The sequence below is a fragment of the Mustelus asterias genome, chromosome 18, assembly GCF_964213995.1.
Source record: "Mustelus asterias chromosome 18, sMusAst1.hap1.1, whole genome shotgun sequence".
Lineage (NCBI taxonomy): Eukaryota > Metazoa > Chordata > Chondrichthyes > Carcharhiniformes > Triakidae > Mustelus > Mustelus asterias.
Genome location: NC_135818.1, coordinates 76294600 through 76322338, shown reverse-complemented (window position 1 = coordinate 76322338; position 27739 = coordinate 76294600). Strand labels below are relative to the sequence as shown.

Here is a 27739-nt window from a genome sequence, read left to right as displayed (position 1 = left end):
GTGGATTTTGGAAGAAAATCAGTTTGAGTTCTTGGGGAAAAATCTCCCACGTGCAGGACCATTGCGATGGGAGATGCAGTCAGTTTAAGCCTATTCCTCATCTGTTTCTAATTCTTTTTGCTGACAGACTGGTTACATCCAGTCCACGTGCAGATCAATAATTCGTTCAACTCGGATCTAATTACCAGATATCCCAAATTTGTGCTAAACCTTCCGTGCAGCTCCTGTGAGGCAACAAAAAGTTTTTTTCATAATAAGTGGACACAGCAGCTCTGATAGCAAATTTATTAGGCTACGATAGCCACTAAATGTACAATACAATGGTCAATGACCAGCTCACAGTACAATCTCATATGTTACATTCAGGCTTTGATACTTTTTGGAAAAATAAACTTAATTCTACCTATAGACAAACAGCCTATAGAGAAAGAGTAAATTACATGGAATTCTTATTTTCAAGTTGCGTCCGGTAACTGGAGAAAGAGGATTTAAACTAAATGGGGGGGGGGGGGTGAATAAGACCAGCTTCGAGTTGCCAACTGTGAGTGGACTGTTCCAATTGAGATCTAATCCCAAGAATAGCATTGGTTTAAATCTGTCAGGTTGGCTGGAACAAATGATCACTTGACCAGCATAAAGACGCATTCTTATTACACTTTTTGAGAAGTTAGTAAAGTTCACATACAATTACGTTTTCTTTTTAAACACAAGCAGACATATCAGAGGAAGTAGAAATGTCCTTCTGGTCACAGCAGCAACGATGTGGGACTGCTTTCTCAAACCAGGGCAGAGAGTTCACTGCCCCAGACTTTTCTTTTTTGGTTCTTCCACTGAAAGACAACGTGAAGGTTCCAACAGCAGCAGCCCTGGGAGGTGAAAAAAAAGCTACCGAATACAATACCCAGAGATTAATCCCACCTTTTCAGGGTAACAAATCTATCCATATAAAACAAAACTGCAATTATTTGCTTTTTTTTTTAAACCAACAAATTAGAGAGTAAAACAGGCAAAATCATAACTTGATGGGTTTCTGGGGCAGAGCCAACACTTGTGCTGTTTGTATGCAAGTCACAGCTGATGCAACAATCAGGGCACGAGAATTGGCCTTCGCTTCCTTGCACTGGGGGCCAGCAAGGGAAGAGTTAGAAATTTAACCACAGGGGCTCCTGTTCCTTATCCGGAGGCCAGGATCAAACACGGGGATGATGACACCCCCTAAAAGGTAGAACAGCTGCTAACATCACCTGGGGTAATAAGCATGGTTCTGGGAGAGAAAATCACCTGTACCTTTGCTTGGAAATGGGGACGTGAGCAGGAGGGGGTGAGGGGGGATGGAAATAACAATGAGGATGCAAGAATCACCAAAGCTTTGACAAAGGGTCATCTGGACTCAAAACATCAGCTCTTTTCTCTCCTTACAGATGCTGCCAGACCTGCTGAGATTTTCCAGCATTTTCTCAAGCTTTGATGAAATCCACACCAGGGAGAGCACATCAGGTTTAGGGATAACTTTCCACGGTTTTAAGTCTTCCATCAGTGACTGTCTGAGCTAATGGATGAAGAGGCAACAGGGTGTCTGTTATTGTTGCCTTTGGAAAAGTGGCAAGAACATATTACATTGGAAAAACTCTTACTGGCTCTCAAGTATGTATTTATTGGAGGTTCGTAACCTGCACTGGAAGTCAGTACAATGAGATTCCATTCACATAATCTTCATAGCCAGAGACAGATCTAGTACAGAACACAATACAAAGCTGGAGTCTTTACTCCCCCACCCCCAATTCATTCTCTCCTCTTCCATTGGCTTGGTTACCACCTTTTGCAAAGTTCCAACAGGGACATTAGTGGGCCAAAAACTGCTTGGCAAGGAGAGAGAAGAGGAAAACTTCTGTCACATATTAAGAAACATCTGGTCACTGATTTGCCAGATAATTTCACTCAGCTGCTTCAAGAGCCGACGCATTTTAACTGGAAGCAACAGCAACTGATAGAACAAGTTGCAGGAGCACATTTGGGGTGGGAGGGAGGGAGAGGGAGAGAAAGCTGGCTAAACACAGGCGATGAGGAAGCTCCTTTTCACTCACCTGTACCTTAGAAACTCAGAATGTACGGCAGAAAATAAAACTGAAGTATATACAACTATTGAACGATAAGCATTATTGTAGCCCAGATGTGGGAAGTCAATGGGAACCATATGCCTGGTTCATTTTGGGGCCACCCCAATCTCAGAAACCAAACCTCATTCGCCAATTACCAATGTCCAAAACATCCATTACCTCAACCAACCTCCCCGAGTCAGCCCGGCCACAGGCGGCATGCCTGGTGGCGGCGGAGGTGGCCCAGGAGGCTGCCCCCCAGGCGGTACTGTGGGAGGGGGGTAGCTGGTTGGTGGAAGACCCAGTGCTGGCGGAGGAGGCACTGTGTGAGCAGGGGGAATCCGAGGAGGGGGCAAGTAAGTAGGGTTGTACCCTGGCGGAGGATATCCTGGAGTAGGAGGGGGGATGTTGGGTGGATAATTTGTGGGAGGCGGCACTGATGGATTGGGGTAAACATGTGGATGGTAAGGGACATGAGTCGGCGGTCCATAAGATGGTATGTTTCCGTAAGAGGGTCCGTCAGTCTTCATCATAGATTGCAAACTCTGGAAACCTTCCCCTGACATGTAGGAGCTCGTTGTCGACATTCCCATTATGTAGGCTGCGGCGGGTGGGGGTCGTTGGGGAATCTGTGGCTGCTGATGTACAGTAGGAGGATGAAGAGGCGGTGGGATGGAGGCTTTGGCCACTTCAGAGGAGTTTCCTGTTGAAGGTGGTTCACTTTCTATAATGCTGGCCCCTGTACTTATGGATGGTTTGCGTTCTGCAAGTTAATAAAGAGAGGCACATTTTATCTTCAAACACTTGACAAATGTAGAGTGACTTTGTACATGAACACAGTATGCAGCATTACTTGTTTGGGGAGAGAAAAAAAAAGAGACAGATAACAATCAGCAGACGCACAAACAGAAACATTGCTGTAACGATTAATAAGGTCAACCAGCTTCTCTCAAACATGAAGCAATGGGAATGGCTGCAAAGCTCGATCAAAGTGTGGAACCACATTTCAGCAAGGAATCAGTGTTATACTGGAGTCTCATTGCTTACCACATCCCCAAGTGTCATGTCATCTACATACTTTGGAATTAAGCCCAGCCCAGTCTAACCACCTCCTGATCATTCATAGCAAACTTGAACAAGTTTCAAAACAACTAGAATTACACGCAGTATGATTTGGTGCTTCGGGAAATGTGGGGATGAATCTGGAATCATGTGGGTGCACATCGTTTGACAACTGGATGTCCTTTGATTTTTCTGCGACGTGCTCACCATTTCCCAATGTTTGTAAGGATGGAATTGTCTACTGCATTTGTCTCAAATCAATCTCATCAGATCGACAGATTATTTTCTCTTTTGATCAGCTCTGTCTCACTTGTTAGTTGTGCATTTATTGGATGCCCAATTGTATTCAGGTGGTGGGTGCTAACTGGGGTTTCACCTGTGCTTATATCTCTATGGGTGGCACAGTGGCAGAATGGTTAGCACTGCTACCAGGGACCTGGGTTCGATTCCTGGCTTGGGTCGCTGTCTGTGCGGAGTCTGCACCTTCTCCCCGTGACTGTGCGGATTTCCTCTGGGTGCTCCGGTTTCCTCCCACAGTCCAGAAGATGAGCTGGTTAGGTGTATTGACCATGCTAAATTCTCCCTTTGTGTATCTGAACAGGTGCCGGAATGTGGCGACGAGGGGATTTTCACAGTAACTTAATTGCAGTGTTAATGTAAGCCTACTTGTAATTAATAAATTAACTTTACTTAAGGAGCATTAGGAACCGGTTGAAACCAGGTTCGATTGGAGGTGTAAATGAAAGCTTGGAAGTGTGTAAATACAAGGCTCCAGTTCTATCCTCAAATACCTGGTTTACCTGGTGAACCCATTGCCCTTCCCCACTATCAGGAAAACACTGACTGGTGAAATGTGGAGACACATGGCAAATCAAATTGAGCAGAGAAGTGTGAAGTGGTACATTACAGTAGGAAACATGACGAAAGATGTGGTAACTTGAGACTACAATAAAGGTAGTTGAAAGCATTGTTTAAAAGAATTTTCTTTATAAATAAAATGACAAAGTTTAACAATAACAGTAACTCAGCAGAACAGTACTATGAAATCAGGAACACAAGTAAAACAGGTCTTGCTTGCAGAACATGCTTGCAGATTGAAAAGCCCTCCAAGACCAGCATATGCTCAGAACACTCAGGTGTCAGTAGAACAATTACGCAGGAGAAATGGCTTATAAGAACACTAACTCCATCACCCACCCCCCATAAAATTCAGTCCTCCATCAGGGCAGAAATACAACAAAAGAAATATCTTAACTATTGGCATGTCCGTCAGCAGCTTTGTGGTTACGTTGTGACCAACACAATACCGCTAGTGAATCTTTGGAATCATAGGTGAAGAGGTAGATTAAGAATCTGTACGTGAATGGTTCTCTTCCCCTCCCCCAGCAGAGTCAACTGGCAAACCTGGAAACACAGGAACCACATCCCGGTGAACACCGACAGCAGCACTACCTTCCGCTACGTTAACAGTAACTGACTCAAAATTTTCCTGAGTCTTAGTCATAATGTAAACAAGCGTGTTCTTGGTGTCTGCAAGCAACTCTTCCGTGTTGCAGTCTCACAACCCAAGATACCAGACCATTCTGGTTTAAAATTATTCCTGGTAACGATCTCTGGTTACTACTAAGGTTCCTGATGTCGACCTGATCACCCTGTTTGAACTGACTCTCTTTGGTGCTGTAGTCATGTCCCTCCTATTGTTTCTTTTGTTTCCTGCCCAGCTTTGCTCTGAGGTCTGGATGAGGCAGATCCAGATGAGACTTTGGCTTTCTACCTAGCAACAATTCCGCTGGAGAAAGCCCTGAAGTGGATTGTGGCATGATACAATATTGGACTAAAAATCTTGAGAGCTTTGTACTCAAGTATCATCTGCCATTCTCTACAATCCCTCCTTCGGAGCTTGAACAGCTCACTCCGCCAAACCATTCGAAGCTGGAAGAAACAGCGCAGTATGTGCATGGCATATACCATTCTTTTGCATGAATTCTTGAAACTTGTAGTGCTGTTGTCTGAAACAAGAGAACCTAGTAGACCATGAGCTGTAAAGATTTGATACAGTTTCGCAATTGTCACAGGGGCCGAAGTATTACTCATGTGTTGCTTTGAACCATTGAGTGCATGTCAACGACAACCAAAAACATGTGGCTCATGAAAGGTCCCGCAAAGTCCACATGAAGTTTGGACTGTACTCCCATGGATGAAGTGGTGCTGGTGGCACCATCTTCTGATTTATCTGACAAGCGGAACAGGATTTCACCTTCTTCTCCAAGTCCAGATCCATATTAGGCTACCAAACATATAACCTGGCTGGACTCCAGAGCACCTGGATGAGCCTCATGAATTCCATCCATGACTTGTGAATGACCAGGCGGTGGAACGACCACTCTTGACCCCCACAGTGTGCATCCATCCTGCACACTTAACTCACTCTTATGCTTCACATTAGGTCGCAACTCATCAATAGTGGTTGCCCATCCTTGCATCAGAAATCTCGACTTGAGATAGGATAGGATCTCTATCCGTTCACTGCTCAATTTGCTTAGCACTCACTGGAGATTGGGTAAGTCTTTCCAGTAAGAAAGTCGTCTCAGAAGGACACAACATCTTAGATGGTAAATTCAACAAAGGGTGATGACTCGCCGCGTCTGCATTTGCACTGTCTTTCCTCACTCTGTACAGGATATTGTACTGATAAGCTAACAATGTAACCACCCAGTGCTGAATTCTTGCTGAGGCCATGGAAAGAATACATTTCAGCTTACTGAAAAGACGCATCAGCAGCTTGGTCAGTACCTATGGTGAACAAGCGACGATAGAGGTACCGATGGAATCTTTTCACCACAAAAACAATAGCTAGACCCTCTTTGTCCAACTGTGAATATCCCTTTTCAGCCTTTCGGGGGTCAACATCCTGGATGCAAAACCAACAGACTTTCTGGACCGTTCTCCATTAGGTGAGAAGTACCGCCCCCCACACCACTGTAGGGAAAGCCATTGCACGACAGGATAAGTTCCACGTCTGAATCAAAATAGACAAGATTAACTGATTGAAGCAGTGCTTTCACATCATTGAAAGCCTTTTTAAAACTTGATCTGCAGTCTTCCCTATAATTAAGATGTCATCCAAGTAGACTGCAACCTGAGAAATGCCTTGCAACAGGTTGTCCATCATCCTTTGAAAGATCACTGGAGTGGAGGATACGCCAAAAACCAAACGATTATATTTGAACAACCTTTTATGCGCGCTGATGGTGACTTACTGCTTTGAATCTTCCTCTAGCAAGAGTTATGGATATACCAGCTCAAGTCCAGCTTTGAAACCCCCCCCCCCCCACCTCCACAAGAGTTGGAACCCCCCCCCACCTCCACAAGAGTTGGAAACAAATCTTCCATCCTAAGTATTGGTAAGCATTGAACTTGGAAACCTGGTTTATGGTGAGCTTGTATTCACCACATATACACACCGTATCATTATTTTAAAGACAGGAATGGTTGGAGCTGCCCAATGAGAAAACTGAATAGACTCAATATTTCCAAGTCTTCACAGCCATTCCAACTCCTCCTCCACTTTCCTTCTCACGGCATTGGGCACGGTTCTGGGCTTGAAAAAAACACGGAGAGCCTGAGAGCTACATACAAGCAATGTACCCAGTTCATCCTTGAACATCCGGAAACATCTTAACACCATTTTCAGTCACCTTTGTGTGCTTGATCTCACCCGAGCAAACTCGACCCCTTCTCTTTGAACACAAGGAAGCGTGCCCTTGCTTCTTGACTGTTACACGCAATATTGACTTCCGCCCTAAGTAACGGAATGGACTCTCCAGCATACTTCCAAAGTTTGATGTCTGCCGGAGTACATGCTGGTGCTCGGTTAGAATCTCATCTCAACTTGTAGGCCTTTTCACTAATTACAGGATGTAGAGGCTACGGTGTCCATTTTCACCTTGATTTGCTTTCCAACGGCAACCAGAGTATAAATTGGCTCCTCTTAGACCTCATTAACATTCAACATGTTGTAACAGTACACCTCTTCCTGCTGAGTTTTCCACATAGCGAGTAGCTGCTTGATGCTCCCTTGAGTTTAAATTTTATTGCTCAGCTTTGGCCTTGCCATTCACATCCTTGCATTTCTTTGCTAAATATCCCTTCTTATTGCATCCGTGACAAACAGCGACCGCAAACTTGCAATGATTCACACAATGTGGCCCTCCACACCTAAAACAAACCACTGCTTTCACCTTGCAGCTTCTTTCTGTACTTGGTGCAGTGCCCCTCCTGGACACGAACATTAGCCTCCCGAATATCTTCAGCCTCGCTGGCAGTCGTTTCCATGCCCTAGGAAATTTCTAGTCTTCTTAAAGGTAAGCGTGGCTTCACTCAACAACCAACGCTGAACGCTGTCCTCGTTAATGCCGCGGACCAGCCCATCTCTAAGCACATCTTTTAAAACTGCTCCGAATTCACAGTGTTCTGAAAGCTGGTATAATTCGGCCACAAAGTTAACTACCGATTGACCTGCTTTTCAAGAAGGGCTATGAAGTTTGAATCTTTGTGTAATCACAGGGGGCTTTAGAACCCTAAAAATGCACCAGTAAAACACTTATATAGAAGAAAATGCTTATTGGAACACTACTCAAAAAGGTAACATGAACTCAATGGTAACATTTTAAGGGGTTGCAGGAACAGAGACACATGCGGGGTGGAAGTACGCAAATCTGTGTCAGGACAAGAAGGCTGTTTACAAAAGGGCGACACTTGGCTTCATTAATAAAGAAATAGAGAACAAAAGCAAGAAAGCTATGCTAAATCTTTATAAAATACCAGTTAGGCCTCAGCTAAAGTACTGTGGTTCAATTCCAGGCAATCACTCCCATCCCCTCTTAGACATCCTCCCATCCCACTCAACCCGCCCCACTCGGCCTTCTATCCCCATCACTCTTGTCCTTCCCAACCTACCAGTCGTCCACTCATGCCCTCTGAGCCCTTCCCCAATCCCACAACTCCCCTGCACACCTTCCCTCCCATTCCCAATCTGCTTCCCATCACTCTCATGCTACTATTCCACTCAGCTCCCCTACTCACTGACTCATGTCCTCCCTTATTCAGCTTCCACTCCCCAAAACTCCCATCTCACTAGCTCATACTCTCCTCCTCCTCCAATCTCACCGGCCCACCGGGATTTCTCCACCCTGCCTTGATGTGGGGACATGGAATGGAAAAACGGTGAATGCAATAGAAACATTTTTTTCCCTTTTATCCATCAGACACAAAGGGAATAAAACAAGGCGGTGTTAACTCAATTGAGGCGAATATTATTTATAATCACTGCCGAGAGGCTGAGCTGTTTAATTCCATTTCAGAATGACAGGAACAACTTGCTTTTCTATAGCACCTTTCATCAAACGCAGGACATCACAAACCACATTACCGGCAAGTAAATCTTGACGTGTCTTCGTTGTAACCCTCAGACAGTGCAGCATCCATCCCCCCTCCCATATATAACAGGAAAAATTAACACTTCAAATGTAAAGTAGTCCAGGTTCATTTGTCAGCATAAGAACCACAACTGCATTATTATTATATTCTTTCACCAAAGGGTGAAGCTTTGTACGCAACCGACCCACTCAACGATGCTCTCAAAAACACATTGAAGGATGCTAAGCTTGGAATAAACCATCACACTGAATAATTCAACAACTATAAAACAGGCAATATATAGCAAATAAAAAAATAGAATTGTAAAGACAGCCATATTTTGTTGGCGTATCAGTGTCCACTGACAGAAATTCAAAAGCTCACCTGGAGGAGGATGGCTGGTTGGTGGTAGTGTTGGATGTGGGGTTTCCAATTTGGGAATCTTAGGAGGCTGTAGCTCTGTAGAAAGTTGAGAAACACACATTTAGACTTCAGATACATACAGAAATATAAAAAAAGACGAAGTACTGACTTCAATAAATCTGGTATTTTGAAGGCTAGCACCAGAAAATAAAATCATTAAAACGACCCGATTAAAACCCAACTGTTCACTTGAGTCCTTCAACGAAGGGAACGTGCTACTCTTAGCCAGCCTTTCTACACATGGTGGCACAGTGGTTCGCACTCCTGCCTCACAGCGCCAGGGACCAAGGTTCGATTCCCGGCTTGGGTCACTGTCTGAGTGGAGTTTGCACGTTCTCCCCATGTCTGCGTGGGTTTCCTCCGGGTGTTTCAGTTTCCTCCCACAGTCTGACTGTGCTGGTTAGGTGCATTGACCCGAACAGGCGCCGGAGTGTGGCGATGAGGGGAATTTCACAGTAACTTCATTGCAGTGTTAGTGTAAGCCTTACTTGTAACTAATAAATAGATAAATGACTTCACTCCACACGGTGTGATTGACTCAATGTTCTCTGAAATAGCCAGGTAATCCACTCATACACAAATAATTGTGACCACCTTTGACCCAAAAGGAAAATTTGGAGTTTCTTTAAAATGTCTGTGGAGTCTGTAATTGTTTTTAAGAACGTTTGAAAAATACTTTTAAAAGTTTGAATCAGTTGTAAAGGGATAAATTGCAATTTTCTTGGTTAATAAGAAACATGGGTCCATGAAATATGGAAAACCTTGACCTGGAAGCAGTACCAACAGGAAATTAAGACCAGAAGCCATGTGGTTGGCAGACCCAAAGGAGAGCTACTAGTAGGAGAGCTGGAGACTGTATCTGTATGCTGATCACCTTCAAAAGGGAAAACAAAACACACTAAATCTCTCTCAAAGTAGTCAGGGACAGGTGGTCTTGAAGGCAATGAAGGCTAAAAAGGTCTAAAAGCTGGGAAACTGTGCGCATAGCTCAGAGACACTAATGACCTGGGTGCTGTTCCACAAGTTGCCAAACTGGGAGCAGGTCGGGGTTAACTTTGGAAAGCTATACAATCAGGACAATCAGAGGGAGACCATGTTCTTAGAAGTGTGCCTTGCTGATGATAATGATACCAATGAAATTCAGAGAATTGGTGTTATTGGACAGAATCCTTGACCTACCCTGCTTCGAAGAACAACATATTACGTAGCTTTCTAGTGCCACATTTGTGCAAGGAGTGACGCGCATGTTTATGGTGGTATAGGTGTATCTTTGTTTCAACTATTAGCGAAATTTACCTTTTTATGTGAAATATCATTTGCCTGTTAATTCATGTTAACTCACACTGACGTGTGTTCAGGTAAAAATTACAAAAAATGAAATTGTGTTAGTAATTTCTTTGCGGGGGGGGGGGGGTGGTCGTTTGGTAAACTTGACTCTTTTGAGCTATAATTACCTTCCATGGACCATAACACAGTAGTTACATTTAAAAAGATGGACCCTTTGCCAACTCCGGGTGACAAGGGACAGACAATGCGCACGCACACACACACTCAAATGTGGTCCAATCACTATGAAAAATGTGAGTACAATGAAGATTAAAGTCTAAAAATGCTACCTATTGTCTTGCCATCTTCCTTCGGAGAAGCAACCTAACAAAGGGAAGAACAAATACAAAAGGTTAGATTCAACGCACTAATATGATAGATAGCAACTGAAATTGCAAAGGCATAAAATGGAGCTCAGTGGCATGTTTCACTCTGCTCTTAGACTGCACCCTTAATCACCAAGGATACAGCTCGAGCAGAAAATGACTGTACAGATTATTTATTATTGCTTCACTTACCGCAGGTCGTTTGATCTGCCGAGGCGGTGTTGACTGAGGTGAAAGCTTCTTGGTCTGCTGCACCTGGAGTGGGGGTATCGGTTGTTCCAAGCTCGGAATTGTTGGCATTTGCTGCTGGGGTGCCTGGGGCATCTGTTGTTGCCCCTGGGAATAAAGGTCCAGGATCTGATGGCAAATATCTACACGAGACCAAAAAAAAGAGACATCAGTCATTGTAACTGTACAGAGTCTTTCAAAAGAAACACGTAGTTACAAAGTTGAGCATATAGATTTTATACAATGGATCAAAGCTGAACTTTGTTGAAGCTTTGATAAAGTTAAAATGACTGCATTGGATTACAAAGTAGAAGCACCTTAATTTTATTTATATGGCTGCTTCATTTGAGTATAAATGGGTATTAGTTTCAATTTAAAAAACATCTTCAAGTCCTCACTAAATCAGTGGGTTAGTTTACTGGGATTAAGAAGTGCTATGAGCACCCCATCAATTAAACAAAGTTTTAGGAACTCCTTTCTTTCTCCACCTTCTTAAAAAGTTTGCTCGAAATCTAAACCACTAAATTTAACAAGCCAATGGCATGTTGTAAAAAGAAAACAAGGCCAGCAAATTGGATTCAACTGGATTTTGAATTTAGTTTTTGGAGCAAGCTTGGAATGGATTTGCCCAGTCCATTCTGACCTTTGGCTTTAAGAATGGAGTAAAAAATTTTTTTTTTTAAATGGCTTGTATATCACAATAGAAACTAAGATCTACTTTGAACTTTTCAGGTTAAATTCAATAAGGAAACCAATTCTATTTTTTTTTAAATGGCCTAGTTATCTCAAAACTGAAAGGCTAGAAACACACACACACCATATTGCCAACACTGCTTTTGTGGTCTGGACTGTTTACTGTACCTTCCAGTAGTTCCACAGGCACATCCTGTACAAACTGCTCCCACCACCTTCTGTAAATGGGCTTAGCTGACCACTCCTGGATCTCAAATTTGCACAGCCTACCAGCTAGGTACATCACAGCCACGGCAATAATCTCCGGTTCCCATTGCAGACACAGCATGGTGCACAGGCTGCAAGACAAAAAAGTATGTTAACACAGGAGCCAAAGCAAAGTACATGACAGCAAGAAATAGACCAAATATCGGCAATAATGAATTTTAGTTTGTTAATGGATAAATAGGCTGTCACAAACTTTGTAAACGAGAGTAGATTTTAAAAAGATAGTTAGTTACCTGTCATTTACAAAGGTCCAAGCCATTTGCACCAGCTTTTGAAGTTTATTTTTGTCACCTGCAGAAAGAGAAAATTGGACTAACATTATGTGTAACCTCTAAGTTCAAAACCTATGAATTAAGAAGAAAATGAGTGTTAAGATTAAAGCATTAAAGTGCAATTAACTCCATTATTTTCACACCACATTCAAAAGCACGTTTTAGTAAGCTTTCTAACTTAAATCATTAAAAGGTGCCATGCCTTGTTTTGCCAAAACCCAATGGGTGATTATTTAATTCGGGGTGTCCAAGCTTTTTGGATCAAGAGATCACATGGAGCCTCTGATACTGATATGGTTCACACCTATATCCGCATTAACTTGCGTCTACCCCAAGGTGATGATATGATCTTGGTTTTCAGATTTAAGATTCGCCCTGGCCACCAAAAAAACCTTTCCAAATTTCCAGGTTGCACAAAATACAGGACAAACTAAAGAGTTAGAAATACAAGTACAAATAGAATGAAGCTTTCAAGGCTTTGAAGACCAGATTTTTTGGGCTCTGTGGTCACAGGTGGCTCTAGGAATACAGGTTAGACACCCCGCTTTAACTAACTCAGCTTTAACCATACCGCACAAATCAGCACAACATGCATTTCATAGTTCATGCGCCAAGTTCACGTCAGAATATTCCCCCCCACTACACACTGCAATCATGTAAATGCACCACACGGCATGGTACTTAGCCAGAAAGATCCCAGACTTAGCCCCTGGTATGTCTGCTTATTTCAACAGGGGAATAAGAAAAAAAATGTAGGGGGAGTCACCGTAATTTATAAACACATCAACCTTTTCTTTAATTCAGAAGGGAAATGGAAACATTTGGGGGAGCTAGGTTGTCCTACTTATAACTTCTACCAGGGACATGTGTATTTACGAATATTAGGAAAAGGAGCAGCAGGCCAAATGGCCCCCGAAACCTGCTGAGCCAATCAAATAAGCTCATGGCTGATCTTTTATCTCAATTCCACTTTCCTGTTCTATCCCCATCTCCTTTAGTTTCTAAAATTAGACTGATCTGTCTGAATGTATTTAACAAGAGGACATCCCGAACCCTCCCTGTTGGAGAATTCCAAAGATTCACAACCTTCTGAATGAAGAAATTTCCCTTCCGCCTTAAAACGACCAACTGCTTACCCTGAGATTGTGGCCCCGAGTTCCGAACTCTGCAGCCAGGGGATCTATCTGGTCATGGCGGCTAAGAATTTTGTATTTTTCAATAAATGGATAAATGAGGATAAACGGGAGTTTGAGACCAATGTCCATCTATGCTCAAATAGGTCTGTTGTGGTTCACAAAGAATGGACACTTGGCCAACACAAAGGGTTGAATGTTCTAGGAAACAGTATCCCAGCAAGAATCCAAACCTGAGGGTTCAGATGGGCAGGAGGGGAGCTGGAGGTGGGAGGAATAATTACACGGTGAGCCATAGGCAACACATAAAACCAAGGCAGCTAATTAGATTTTATAATTGGAAAATTAGCAAACCACAAAATGCAATAGTGCAAACTCTGGGGATGAGGATTTTTAAAAAAACATTGATCTGCAAAGAGTGGGGGTCAAATCTGACCTGGCAGGTCCTTGGGGTCTTGCAAATCTTGGCATTTTCAAAGACCTCCAAACGCCCCAAGCCTTAAAGGGAATGGAATTGCAAAGCAATCAATTGTCTGATTTCAAGAAAAAATTAGCTCTTGGGGCTAAAGGGATCAGGATATTGAATTTGACGATCAGCCATGATCATAATGAATGGCGGAGCAGGCTCGAAGGGCCAATTACCCTACTCTTGTTTCAATGAATGAGTGAAAGCACCAAAAAGTAGCCATTAGGAAGTTTTTAAACTATTCAGAGGCATTCAGCTCGAACCATGCAGAATGCATTAAAGTAAGCAATGTCAGCACAGTTGAGTGCTCATACCAAGCCCATTTTCTTTTCTATGGCTTGGTATCATATTCGGTTATGCATTTACAAAGCAAGTTATACATTAGGTGGGTACGTGCAAAGGGAGTATGTCCACACCACTTGTGTCATGCCCGAAATCACACTGCGTATTTCTTGTAAACATACTAGGCAGCCAAGTGTAGGGTGTGTACATGCGCTCTTATATGCAAAGTAAATACCCCCCACCCCTCCCCCCAAAACCAATATCGTTACAACAGCTTTAGACATGTATGCATTAATCCTTCAGTGTGAACATACAATAGTTCACACAGAGCAAGCTGTGGCTTGTCAATATCAACATGCACAAATCCAACAAAACCACACCAGATAAGATTTATCAAGGCTATAATCAAATTGTGGGATTCAGGTGGTTGTTTTGTCAAGTTTTCTCATGATTTACAATAATCTCAGTCCAAATGGGCAATTTTCTTGCGGTCATCTAAGTTACTGGTTACTAAAGCCAATGTTTTAATGCATTTGGTGCTCAGTTGGCAAGAGGCCACCTCTTGAAAACTTCCAAGGATCTAGAACCCATATTTCTACCCCATATATTATTGTAATTACTGATCACTCAGAAATAGAGCCATCAGAACCTCTAGTTTCAGCTTTTGTTTGAAATATGTGCCTGCTATGCTGAACAAGCAGTGTTAAAAACAGAAATGCAATAAACTGAGATTGCAGATATTCTGCATAGACATGTAATTGCAGTACCTTTAAGTTGTTTGGCATACTTAAGCAAGAACTGATAGGGATGTTCAACTTGCAAGTCAAATTTAATTGTCTGCAATAATATCCTCTCGAGTACCATGACTTCTTCCTAATTTGGAAACAAGGCAGAAAGAAACACACAATAAAGGAAGGCACGGTGAAACAGTACCCCATTTCAAAACCACAGTACTGCCACAATATACACATGTACAGAACTATATTACTCCAGCTGGTTAGGTGTTAACGGATTGATGTATACAGATTTAATATAAATTAATTTAATATAAAATTATGTCCAAAGTTTATTCGAGAAATACAATACATCCCATTTACAGCTGTGCATTTGGACAATTGGGTAAAGAACAGTTTTTCTAAACCAAACGTGCAGAGAATCTCTGTTTCACTGGATATAATGAACAGAATTGCTTTTCTTTTATCAGAAACCCAGAGACTGTACAAATACCTCAGTAAATTAGTCCAGTTTAGGATCCATTTCTTCAACAAAAACAAGATTCTAATAGTCTTGGTGGTGTATGATGCATCCAAAAACGCCTCTGTTTTGTATATTTCTGCCCTCCCGAGTTGTGAAATTATTTGCTGCAGCAACTAATCTTTCATTTGGCACTTCATTAGAGTTGGAGATAAAATGCAGACGAGAAGAATGAACAGCGTGTTTTCACTGCAAAATCATTTGAAGCTGGAGCCCACACCCCTCTCTAAAAAGTGGACAACAAAATAACGATCCCAGAGATACCCCCCAGTGCACAAAAAAAAACCCTTCTGAGATCCCTAATCTCCAAAGCCTGGCACTTTAACCTTCTTCATTCTTTTCACCTCTACTCTTTATCTCCTCTCTCCTTTCCCTTGGTAAAATGAGTTTGTGGGTCAGATAAAAGGCGCACATGGACTGAAGCTGTTGATGTACAAGATCCTTATAAATTGAGATTACACTACAAAGGGATTTCATTCTGGAACAATTACAATTCAGTAAAGATGACAAAAACAAATTCACACTGTTCCATCAAGAGACACTCAATATTAGGCAATCACGTCTACACCACCTTACCCCAGAAAATATTATTCTGGCAGGTGAGGGGAGGTGGAGGAACTTGCAAAATTCTACGTTACAGCAGAAAGCACAATGAAATACCAACATACGCCAGATTTTCCAATACTTAAGGAGAAACCTCCATGACTCGAGGTTGAATAAACTCTGATTGTTTTCACAGGAAAGACAGAGGCTGAGGGGAGACCTGATAAGAGGACTACAGAATTATTAGAGGCATAGACAGGGTGGATAGTCAGAGGCTTTTTCCTAGGGTGGAAGTGTCAATTACAAGGGGGCACAGGTTCAAGGTGAGGGGGGGAAAGTTTAAGGGAGATGTGGGGGAGAAGTTTTTTGACGCAGAGAATGGTGGGTGCCTGGAACGCACTGCCAGAGGAGGTAGTAGAAGAAGGCACATTATCAGCATTTAAGAGAAATCTGGATGGGTACATGAATAGGGAGGGGACAGAGGGATGCGGACTGAAGGTTTGTTTTTAAGTTTAGTTAGGGCATCATGATCAGCATGGGCTTGGAGGGCCAAAGGGTCTTTTCCTGTGCTGCACTTTTCTTTGTTGACGTGTACTGATTAAAAACAAAACGTGATCATAGAGAATTGCAGGTACAAAAATGTGATGAAACATCTTTTCACCCAGAAAAGGACAGTCAAGGGCTAGAACTGACAAACTGAAAAGGGTGGTAGAGGTGAGAGAAACTCATCACCGTTAAAAGATACCAGCATGGACACAATGGACTGAATGACCTCCTTGTGTCAGAAATTTTCCATGATTTACCACATTGTTAATGTGTATCTTAAAACACGCAGAACTACAATGAGCACTAACCTTGGGATCATCTCCAAATTGTGAAAACTGTACATCGTTCAGCAAACTTCGAGCAGTTTTAATGATATCTTTACACTTTTTGGGAGTCTCTTCTACTTTCCCAGCCAGAAAGAGGCAGCAGGCTCCTGTAACCTACAAATTAAATTAGTATAAAACAAGTTAAGTCAGGAATACATGAGTACAACACATTTGCTGTGGTGAATGAAACCTAAGGTAGTGGATCTGTGATGATTTGTAAAGTACATTTCAACAAGATAATATCTCTGCAGGCATTGGCCCAGACCATCCAACCGGAACGCTTAACAGCTGCTGCAAACCCCAGACGTTTTTCAAAATAAGTGTCTTTATCCTTTAGTTTCCTGTGCCATGCTCTTTCGTAGTCATGATGTGGAGATGCCGGCGTTGGACTGGGGCAAACACAAGCCTCGAAAGCTTGTGTGGCTTTTGCTACCAAATAAACCTGTTGGACTTTAACCTGTTGTTAAACTTCTTACCATGCTCTTTCCTCAGATAAACAGCTAGGCTATCCAACCTGCGCCAATGTTGTTCTGCAAATAGCCTTTCATAACACATTACTGACAATGGCTGAGCTTTCTCTTGCTGTGGGGAAATGCTTGCCCTGTCAGAGGGTTGGAAGGAAGAGTCTCCATTTTTCCATTCTCAAGTCAGATTCTCCAGCTTCTTTTCAGCCTAGTTCTTTTGAGTTCAGAGACAGTATGTGGCCCATGGGACTCCAGGTCAGATCCAATCAACACGTCTGTGCAACAGCAGGATTAATTCATTCAGTGCACACTCCAGTCCTTGTTTTATACAATCCAGCATACTAGTGGCTTTGATTGGAATAATGACACTGCTACAGAAATCTTCTGGTCTTTTATTGGAAAGTATTTAGGACAGAGCCAATTTCACAGGCCAGGCTTAATTACTTACAATACCCAACAGATTACCTCCTTAAAAAAAATCTAAACTATGGAAAAAATTGCCAGTGTAACAGTTCTAGAGAAATGGTTTTTCCAAATTTCTGCAAAGATTATTAGGTGACACTGAGGGGTGCTTTCCTCATCCACAAAGTTCTGTCCTTATCCAAAGGTGTTTTGAAATGTTTGTAAAGCTTCAAACTTATTTTCTTCCATTGAGAAAGAGAGATCAAGCAAGTTGAGGTCTCAAGGGGGAATATCAGTGGGCAGTTTCAGAGCCTGTGGCCCTCATAGGCAAGGATGCATTTATTGCTCTGCGCTGGTTGCCCCAAGATGCTGGTAATCCCTGGTTTAGTGTTTTTTGCCAGCCCAATAGAGTCAACCCTATACTGTGAATCGGAGTCAAGAGTGGGCTAGCTCTGCATCATTAATGGAACTATTGTAATGCTAAAACTGGTGATTATGTGCCTTGGTATATTGTGCTCAGAGCATTTAAAATCTTCATCTCACTGCCTGTACTGTAACAAGGGAGGCTGAAGAAAAAAAGTGAGAATACTGGATAACACACAGCACACCAAGTTTTAAAGTGTGCTGCATTATCTAGTTTCCTATATAAAAAAAACAGAGGATGAATATCTGGATCCTGCTCCCATCTGCTGAAACTGCGTCCAGATTATCCAGGAAAGCCGAAAACCGCCCCCCCCCCCTTTCTCTACTGCAAACCATCATTTTAAATCTGTGACCCATGTCTCCCTCCAAACATAAAGGTGAGGACTTCTTTGCCACTATGATTGAAGCCATTTAACTAGCTGGTCTCCAGTTTATTTCCCTTCACCCACTGGCTGGTGGGATTGTGCTCATATAGTTCCACTCTTATCTATTGAATCATGATGAGTATTACCTGCAGTGGATCCTCTTTCCACTCCTGCGCTATTACCTCTGGTATTCCACAAGGATCTACCGCTCCCCCCCCTTCCTATTTCTCATCTCTACACTGCTTCCCGATAACAGCATTTAAAAGCATAGCATTAGTTTCCACATGTAAGTGACAACACCCAGGTCTGCCTCACCACAGCCACTAAATGATCAGATTGCTTATCCAATATCCAGAAATGTTCTCCAACTGTACGTTAGGAAGACCCAAGTGGTTGGCTCAGCCCCTGTTGCCTAGCTACCTACCCTGAGAAAAAAATCTGAATCTGAACCAGGCTGGTCACATCTTGACTTCATATTTTGAAGCAAGGTGAGCTTCTGACCACTTGTGTGTGATCAATAAGATGGATTACCACCTCCATAACATGGCCTGATTCCATCCCTGCATCAGTTTATCTGGTGTTGAAAACTTCAACCAGGCATTTGTTACCTTTATAATTGACTATTCCAACACACTCCTGGCCAGCACCACACATTCAACCCTCCATAAAAACTCTACCACCCATGACCACACTCGCTAACCACCCACCCCCTCGTGCTTGCTGACATACACTGACTCCAGTTAAAAACACATCCTTCTTTTCAAATCCCTCCATGACCTCTTTCCTTCTCAAACGCCACAATTCTGTGTTCATCCAATTCTGGCGCCTTGATTGCAATTGCTCCACCACTGGTTGTCGTGCTTACAGACACCTTGGCCCATAGCTTCGGTGTTCCCTCCCTAAAGCTTCACCTTTCTTTTCTTCTTTAAGATGCTCCTTCAACCAAGCTATTGGTCTTTTGCAGTAAAATTAACTTATGCAGCGTGACGTGAAATTCTGCTTTATAGCAGTCTTCCCTTATTACAAGATATTGCAGAAGATATACTGCAGCAATACACATATCCTATCCTCACAGCATTAGAAAGCTCTTGGATTTCATTGAGAATTGGTACTTACGTATCTTGGAAATTGTTTGAAGGAATGAAACATATAAAAACGATGAAAGTAGATGATCCCTGTGGCCAGTGTGTCATAATGTCTTGGGAGTTTTGGTTAAGGAAAGATTCAGTTTGCAATAATTTCCCTGGCAGCCATAAACATAGTGGAAACAATAATTTCAAACGCAAACTGGATGAGCACTTGAGGGAAAGAAACTTGGAGGGCTGTGGAGAGAAAACAGGGGAGTAGCATTGAGACAGAGTAGCTGTACAGAGAGCTTGCATGGGCTCGATGGGTTGAATAGCCTTCTGTGCCATACTGACTCCATGGTAGAGTAGTTTAAAACAGTTAATCACAGTACAAGTCGAACAATACTCAATTTTTTTGAGCAACCAAGGAACATAAGAATACACAATTTACGACTTAGTGTAAATGCTGTTATTACTGCTAATCCTCAAATCCTAAAAGATTTTAATCAAGCAGAAAGTGTTATACCTTAAGCACCAGTCCTTGTCCTGATGTAAAGGACATGAATGACAGACAGGCAGTTGAATGAAGTGCAATGTTGGAATTGGTTGGAGTGTTCATTTGCACAAAGCATAAATATGGATAGCTTGTTTGTTCATTACAGCAACTCAATATTCTTAACAAGGAAGTTCTCCAAATGAGGGTGTTACGAAATGGCTGTTGGTAATTGCCGAGCTGCCTAAATCCCAAAGGGAAACTTGGACAAGTTATCACAACAATTTGAAATTTGTACTTTATGACAAGGAGTTCTGAAGTCAGTAGCAAGACTGTCAATACCACTTTTGGAAATTTAAAATTAAAACATTTTAAAAAATCAATAAGATTACATTAACTATGTTAAAAGTAGACCTACAACCATTTCCCAAATGATTTCTGCTTAGTTGAAGTCACCGTTAAACACCTCTTTCCAGGCAACAGTCCCTATAGATTCTTAATCTATAAAAATCCCAGTGATATTACCACAAGATATCCATTGTTGCTAGAGGGGAGGCATTTCACAAGGTTTCACCCTCTCATTCGATAAAGCAAATTTTAAGACTTGTAACAAAATGTTGCAATCAGAGTGGCTAGAGCTCACTTTGCTCCTTTCACAGCCCTCTCTCCCAAGCACAGGACGTTCTTCAAGATATCACATGGCCACACTCTATCCACATAGCTTTCAATTAATAAGCTTTTTCTCTTTCATCATTTAAACCCAATTGTTCTTAACCTCCATTGGAAATTACCTTTCCCAGAATATAAAAATCTTTCATGTTTTATGGCTATGACATTTGGGTAAAAGTAACTTAATACTTTGCTTTATTCATTTATGATCTTCACCAGTTGTGAATCTACCCTTTGAAATACAACAGCAAAACTTCAACTCACGCCCTTATCTCCAAATGCAAATTTAAATACAAGCTGTTTCCTGCTATTCCATTTTAACTTTGCTCATCTCGAATTCAAATGCTCACTTTTACACTTAACACCTTTTGATTATTTAAATCTTCTGTCTTCAGTTTAATTGAATTAGTCACACCCATACATAAGCCTGTTTCACAATATGCCACAGTGAAAATACATTACTTATTTACAATGGACACTTATCATTTGGTATTTCAGACTCCTCTACTGTGGCTAAAGTTGCTTTTTTTTTCCAGGGTTAAGCTTGTTCAAATGTTCAGAGAATTATGAGGTAACATCCAAGGGCAAAGCTTGATGAGTCAACATGTAAAATGTGCGCACATTGAGGCAGAGTTGCTACTGACTGAGCTAAGATTCACTGAAGACCGTGTGGTTGTGGTAGGGGAGGGGAAGAGGGAAAGATGTGGTTGCAGGTAGAGAGAGAGTTTCCTTTTGGAGTCAGTAAGCCTTTGTCTAAATGAAAAGATTATGTTTAGGAGCACTTCATTTTAAAATATGAAAAGACAGCAGAAAAATAATAGAGGATGCAGCTCACAACCAGGTTTTGTGGGTAGGAAGAATGAGAAGCACCTGCTTCAAATCACAGCAAACCTCTTTAATGGACACAGTGCTCTTGGCAATTCTACCACCTGCAAGGAAACTGTGGTTCCCTATTTGTATCTGGAATTGGATAAATGAGAAATGATGGTTCAATTTCTAAAGCGACAATCTCTGATGGGACTCATTATACCCAACCTATTTTCTAATTCCTCAGTGGGAATATCAATCCTCAGAAGGCGAAGTCAGGAGCAGTGAGTGCTACTGTCAGACTAGCTACACAAGAAATAACAGCGATGGATGTTAACTATGGATTGGAAGCTGCAACATTCTCTTCTGAGAAACCTAATAAATAAATATCAAATTTTACGTCAAGGTTCATATTCAGACAGCAAGATACAAATTTTGGAAGATTACTTATTCTGGGTTGTCACAGAAATGTCACAGACACGAAACCTTAACACTTTCTCTATCCATTGATGCTGCCAGACCTGTGTCATCGAAGAGCTACGTGACCTGGGTTTGAATCTAGCTAAAATAATTGGGTCAAAATCACCTCTTTGCCAGCAGTGACACTTCCATGTGAAGTTTACTCAATGTATTCCTTAATAATAGAACAATTTCCATTGCTGGCTGGCAGGACTTGATGAGGAGTGGAAGATCCTGACAATGGGCAAAAGAGAGAACACATCCATTTTCCCAGTCCTGGCACCCTTATCTCAATGAACAAAAATTTTGAAAAGATGCACGACATTGAAAGGATACAGCCCCAGACGTGTTCCCACATCAAATATAAACCTGGCACCCTCCCGACGGTAGCGTGCCTCTGTTGCTGGATCAAGGCCCTCTAGTTGTGACGGGGTGTGTGCAAGATCCTTCTTATCCCAATACCAGCATGGCTTCCTGAGGTCCACGTTTGCCAGTGCCGTCGTCGGGGTGGAGTTCTCCTTATTTTCCTTCATTTACCTGGAATCAGGTAAGCAAGCATTCACTTAAAACCAGTTTGCTAAATTCATAATTAGTTTTACAAAAACTATCAAATTATGGAAAACCATTGACCTTCCAAAAACACACTAGATTGAAATACTGATTTAAAGCATTTGGGAGGGTTAATTCTGTAATTCAGTTAGAATGCTTTCTGCCACTGATGTTGACTTTTAAAGTTTATGAGGAGCGGTGTTAAGTTTTACCAAGGTTTTAATTTCAAACGAAATAAACAAATAGCAAGACTAGGAAATGAGTCTCCAAAAAGATTTTTGGTTATTGTTGAGAAATCTTCAGTGGAAGCAGTTCTGGCGCAGTGGACAAGTGACTGCGGATTTGCAACGAGCGCATCTCATATTGATGGTGTAGAAAGATTTCATCCCCATTTGCAAATAACACCGAACTTGCACGTAAAATTTGATATTATAAATAAATCCACATCCGTGTCATTTTTTGGCTCTGTTACAATTTTTCAACTCTTTCCTTGTCTGTCTTGCCCCAGCCACTTATACTTGGACTAAATGTTTCAGACTTGACACATGCACATCCATTCACACTGTCTAATTGAGCCTATACTTCCCATTTCAAGGCTCGCTCAGGTAGATGGTAGGATTTTAATTAGTTTGCAGCTCCTTTTTTCAGCAGGCAAAAAGTCGATGAAAATTGATTCTTGATTTGACAAATTGTAAACTTAGATTGAAATGCTATCACCAGATTGAAGTAAGTTTGCAGGGAGTGAATTAAAGTGGGTTTGCATTTTAAGTGAGAATTATTATTTTCTTTTGACTGGTATATTAAATTTGAAGTTAAGTTTATAATGGAGATATATTTTCCAATGATCCATTGTTTCTCCTTGAGCTGAAACAGCTGCCAAATTATGGTGCAAAACATGCATATAAAATAAGGCTTGTTTGTGCACTCTGAACCTCCTATTCTGAAATCTAGCCTTAGTATTGAAAGGTATTGCAACACACATTTGCAGAAATTATTGTTGTCTCTTAACATTAAACAAGGATTTTAATAGTAGGTAAAGATAATTAACTCTGTTTTTCATTGTGGAATTTATTTAGAATGCAGAAATTTTAAGTTTATTTATTAGTCACAAGGCTTACATTAATGCTGCAATGAAGTTACTGTGAAAATCCCCAGTCGCCACATTCCGGCGCCAGTTCGGATCAATGCACCTAACTAGCATGTCTTTCAGACTGAGGGGGCAAACTGGAGCACCTGGAGGAAACCCACGCAGACATGGAGAACTTCACAGTGACCCAGGCTGGGATTTGAACCCAGGTCCTTGGCACTGTGAGCCAGCAGTGCTAACCACTGTGCCGTCAACTGCAATCTCATATTCTGTCTTTAAAAGATTGCATAGATCTCTTCCAACTGTGAATATCACATATTAACAATACACATCCCCAAGTCTTAAAAGGCCCTGCCTGTAAAGAGCTTCCTATAAACTCACTCAATATAGAAATGCGATTTCTACATGCACATTTTATTTCAAATTGATCACATTTGCAAACACTTAGTTATCAGACCTCCAATTAGTGGTCTTTCAAATTTCTGGAGTCTTACTAATTGTGTTACACACACACTTTAAGAGATGACTGATGGCGAGTTAATTTGAGGGTCACCACACCTCAGGCAAGGTTGAAAAGGCGGGCTGGGAACTGAACCCGTGCTGCTGGTGTCACACTGCACCATGAACCAGAAGAAACAGGTGTCTTGCCGTCTCTTTCTCTCCAAAAGGTTTTCTGAAAGCTCGAAAGGCTGGTAACCCAAGACAAGTATACCTGTGTTTTGCTAACTAATTGTAAAGAGGAGTTTAAGTCTATAAGAGGAATATTGCTTGAATTGGAACTCAAAACGATAGGTTAGCATTTAAGAATTGTATCTTGTCATGATTATATATTTTCAATTGTTAAAGGTTAAGCTAATTCTGTTATAATTAAATTGTGCTGTTAAATAAAGTTTGTTTTGATAAATGCTTCCCAGTTTGTCAGTAGAATCATGCCTGGAGTGAAACATCTAATCCGCTCACCCTAATGCCAAAATAGAAAATTGTTGAGGTCTAGTCTGGCCTAATATACCTTAAGAGTTTCTGATCTGGTACCCTAACAGTCAGCATAACATTGGCAATCCTACTTGATTCAAAATTGTAACTTATCAACTTCAATATTTGTACCAATTTAAACTAAGTGTAATGTTTCCCCAGATCTAGGCTTTCATCCCACTTGAACATGAACAACTTCTGCATGTTAAACAGAAACTGGTACTAACACACACACTGAGCATCTCTTCGCATTTGAGGTCAACCCCAATATTAAATATTTTAAGAATACAATTTTGCTTTAAGATTCCCAGTTGTTTTGCAAAATTATTTTGCATAACTTGTCCTTTCTTACAATTGTGAATTTCTGCTCCTTGGACAATTCTTTGACATTCGGAGTTTCTTGCCATTATCTCAGATGAGACACAAGACTGTTGAAATCTCAGTCTCCTATTCAACCTGAAACTGAGTTTTAGCCCATTAGTTCCTCAATCACAAAAGACTATACATTTTCGGCTTAATAACAAGTCCATTATCTGCTGCTGAAACCCCCAGACTCAGCTATTGAATGCTCTCCTGGCTAGCTTATGTTTCACCCACCATGGATTATACTTCAACTAAACCCGTTGCCCACATTCTACCTCCCACTATGTTCCACTCATCCATCAGTGCACCAAACAGCATTGGCTCAATGCCTCAAATTTAGCAATCTAATTTTCCATGATTTCTCCATCATGAACTATTCTGATCTGAAACAATTTTTAAAAATCTCACCCACACATCTATGAGTCCTCACAACTTTTCAGCAATAGTACTGAAGACTTGTGCTCCAGAATTTGTTACATTGCTAGCCAACCTGTTCCTGTACAGCTACAACACTGGCATTGATCTGGCAATGTTGAAAATTTCCCAAGTATGTCCTGTTCACCAAAAGCAGGCAAATTCAACCTGGCCAATTACACCCCCAAACGTCTATCATTGATTATCAGCAAAGAGATGGAAGGGGTTGTCGACAGTGCTATTAGCAGCATTTACTCCACAATAACTTGCACATGGGTGCTCAGTTTGTGTTCTGTCAGGGCCAGCGAGGTCCTGATCGTATTACAGCCTTGGTCAAATCATGGACAAAAGAGCCGAAAGGAGTTGAGTGTGACTGCCCTTGACATCAAGGCAGCATTTAAATATGGCATCAAGGAGCCCTAGCAAAACTAGAGTCAATGGGAGCCAGAGGAAAATTCTCCAATGGTTGGTACCTAACACAAAGGAAGCTGTTGTTATTTTTGGAGGTCGATTACTCAGTTCCAGGATATCACTAAAGTTTCTCAGAGTAGTGCCCGAGGTTCAACCATCTTCAGTTGTTTCAATGACCTTCTTGCCATCACAAGATCCAAAGTGGGGACATCCATTAATGATTGTGCAATGTTCAGCACTATTCACAACTCTTCAGACACCGAAACAGTGTGTGTCCATATGCAGCATGCCTTGGGTAACATTCTGGCTTGGGCTGATGAATGCAGGTAACACCTGTGGCACAGAGGGCCCAGGGCAATGGTGATTTCCAACAGGACCTACCCATTTCACCACGATATTCAGAGGCATTACCATCACTGAATGCATCATTACCAACATCCTGGGGGGGGTTACCATTGATCAGAAACTCAACTGGACCAGCTATATAAATACTGTGGCTATAAGTGCAGGGCAGAGACTTGAAACTCCATGGTGAGTAACACACTTCCTGCCTCCTCAAAGCCTGTCCACCATCTACAAAGCACTAGTTAGGAGTACGATGGAATACTCTCCACTTGCCAGGGTGAGTGCAGCTTCACAACACCCAAGATGTTCGATACCATCTGGAATGAAGCAGCCTGCTTGATTCTATCCCTCCAAGCGTCAGTGATGAGGTATCTGGGTGTCCTTGTGCATGAATCGCAGGTGCAGCATTTAATGAAGGAAAATGGAATCTTGGCATTTATTGCAAAAGGACTGGATTTTGAAAGTTAAAAAAATTGTTACAATTGTATACGGTGTTGGTGAGACCACACTGTAGTACTGTGTCCAGTTTTGGTCTCCAGTGGTAGCACTGGAGGCAGTTCAGAGGAGGTTCACCAGACTGATTCCAGGGATGAAAGGGCTGTCATACAATAGCAGGGATATCCCATCTAACACCTAGTGCTCAAAACATTTTGGTTTGATTTGTCACATGCATCAGGATATAGTGAAAAGTATTGTTTCTTGTGCGTTATGCAGACAAAAGATAGCATTCATAGGGTACGTAGGGAAGGCAAGGAGACGGTGCAGAATATAGTGTTGCAGATAAAATAAAGAGAAAGATCAGCTTAATATACGACAGGTCCATTCAAAAGTCTGACGGCAGCAGGGAAGAAGCTGTTCTTGAGTTGGTCGGTACGCATTATCAGACTTTTGTATCTTTTTTCCCCAATGGAAGGAAGTACATCTGGGGTGTGTGGAGTCCTCGATTATGCTGGCTGCTTTTCCAAAACAGGAGTGTAGACGGAGTCAACGGATGGGAGGCTGGTTTGCGTGATGGATTGGGCTATGTTCACAAGCTTTTGTAGTTTCTCGCAGTCTTGGTTAGAGCAGGAGCCATACCAAGCTGTGATTCTTCCCGAAAGGGATGCATCTGTAAAAATTGGAGAGTCGTAATGGTCATGCCGAATTTCCTTTGCCTTCTGCGAAAGTAGAGGCGTTGGTTGAGTTTCTTAACTATAGCATTGGTGTAGAGGTACCAGGGCAGATTGTTGGCGATCTGAACACCTTGAAACTCTTGCCCATTCCCACTTCTTCACTATTGTGTAGGCAGTGGCATATTCTCCACTATGTTTCCTGAAGTCAATGTCTATCACCTTTGTTACATTGACAGAAAGATTGTCATCACACCATTTCACAGATTCACTATCTTTTCTCCGTACTCCGTCTTGTCATTGTTTGAGATATGATGATAAGTAATGATAAGGGATTAATTTATCTGACTTTAGTGTAGCCCTATTGTGCGCAAGTGGCTATGAAAAATAGGTACTAAAATAATTGGCTATACAATACTTTGCATTTTAACAGTGAATTTTAGTAAGAAAAATGTAGATCAGTTCTCCAAACTTACCTTGACAACAGAACTAAATATAATCCAATTGTTCGTCAATAGAACTGGTCGAAGTGTTCTCTCAAGTGATTAGAATTCCTCAAAGCCATAATACACTGAAATTTATATATTCTACAAGGGAGCATTGTCCACAGTTGTCCTTAAAAAGTTCCCACAAAACAAAGACATGGGGCGCCCTTGGCCCTCTGTGTACTGAAAAACAG

The 27739-nt window shown here is 41.7% G+C and overlaps 1 protein-coding gene across 2 annotated transcripts in view; it reads right to left on the bottom strand.

Annotated features, from left to right (window-relative positions):
• Positions 1-271: 271 nt before the first annotated feature.
• ccnk (cyclin K) overlaps positions 272-27739 on the bottom strand; it is a 28022-nt gene continuing 554 nt past the window's right edge. Inside the window, exons 2-11 of one of the 2 annotated variants that reach the window (XM_078234309.1) lie at positions 22147-22347; positions 19432-19513; positions 16644-16775; positions 14760-14865; positions 12073-12151; positions 11741-11910; positions 10844-11022; positions 10616-10649; positions 8961-9035; positions 272-2859 (exon numbers count right to left, since the gene is read on the bottom strand). In XM_078234309.1, the coding sequence (XP_078090435.1) occupies positions 2273-2859; positions 8961-9035; positions 10616-10649; positions 10844-11022; positions 11741-11910; positions 12073-12151; positions 14760-14865; positions 16644-16775; positions 19432-19513; positions 22147-22343 (1641 nt within the window). In that variant the 5' untranslated portion in view covers positions 22344-22347 and the 3' untranslated portion in view covers positions 272-2272. The remainder of the gene's footprint in view (positions 2860-8960; positions 9036-10615; positions 10650-10843; positions 11023-11740; positions 11911-12072; positions 12152-14759; positions 14866-16643; positions 16776-19431; positions 19514-22146; positions 22348-27739) is intronic. The other variant, XM_078234310.1, reaches the window with a different exon arrangement.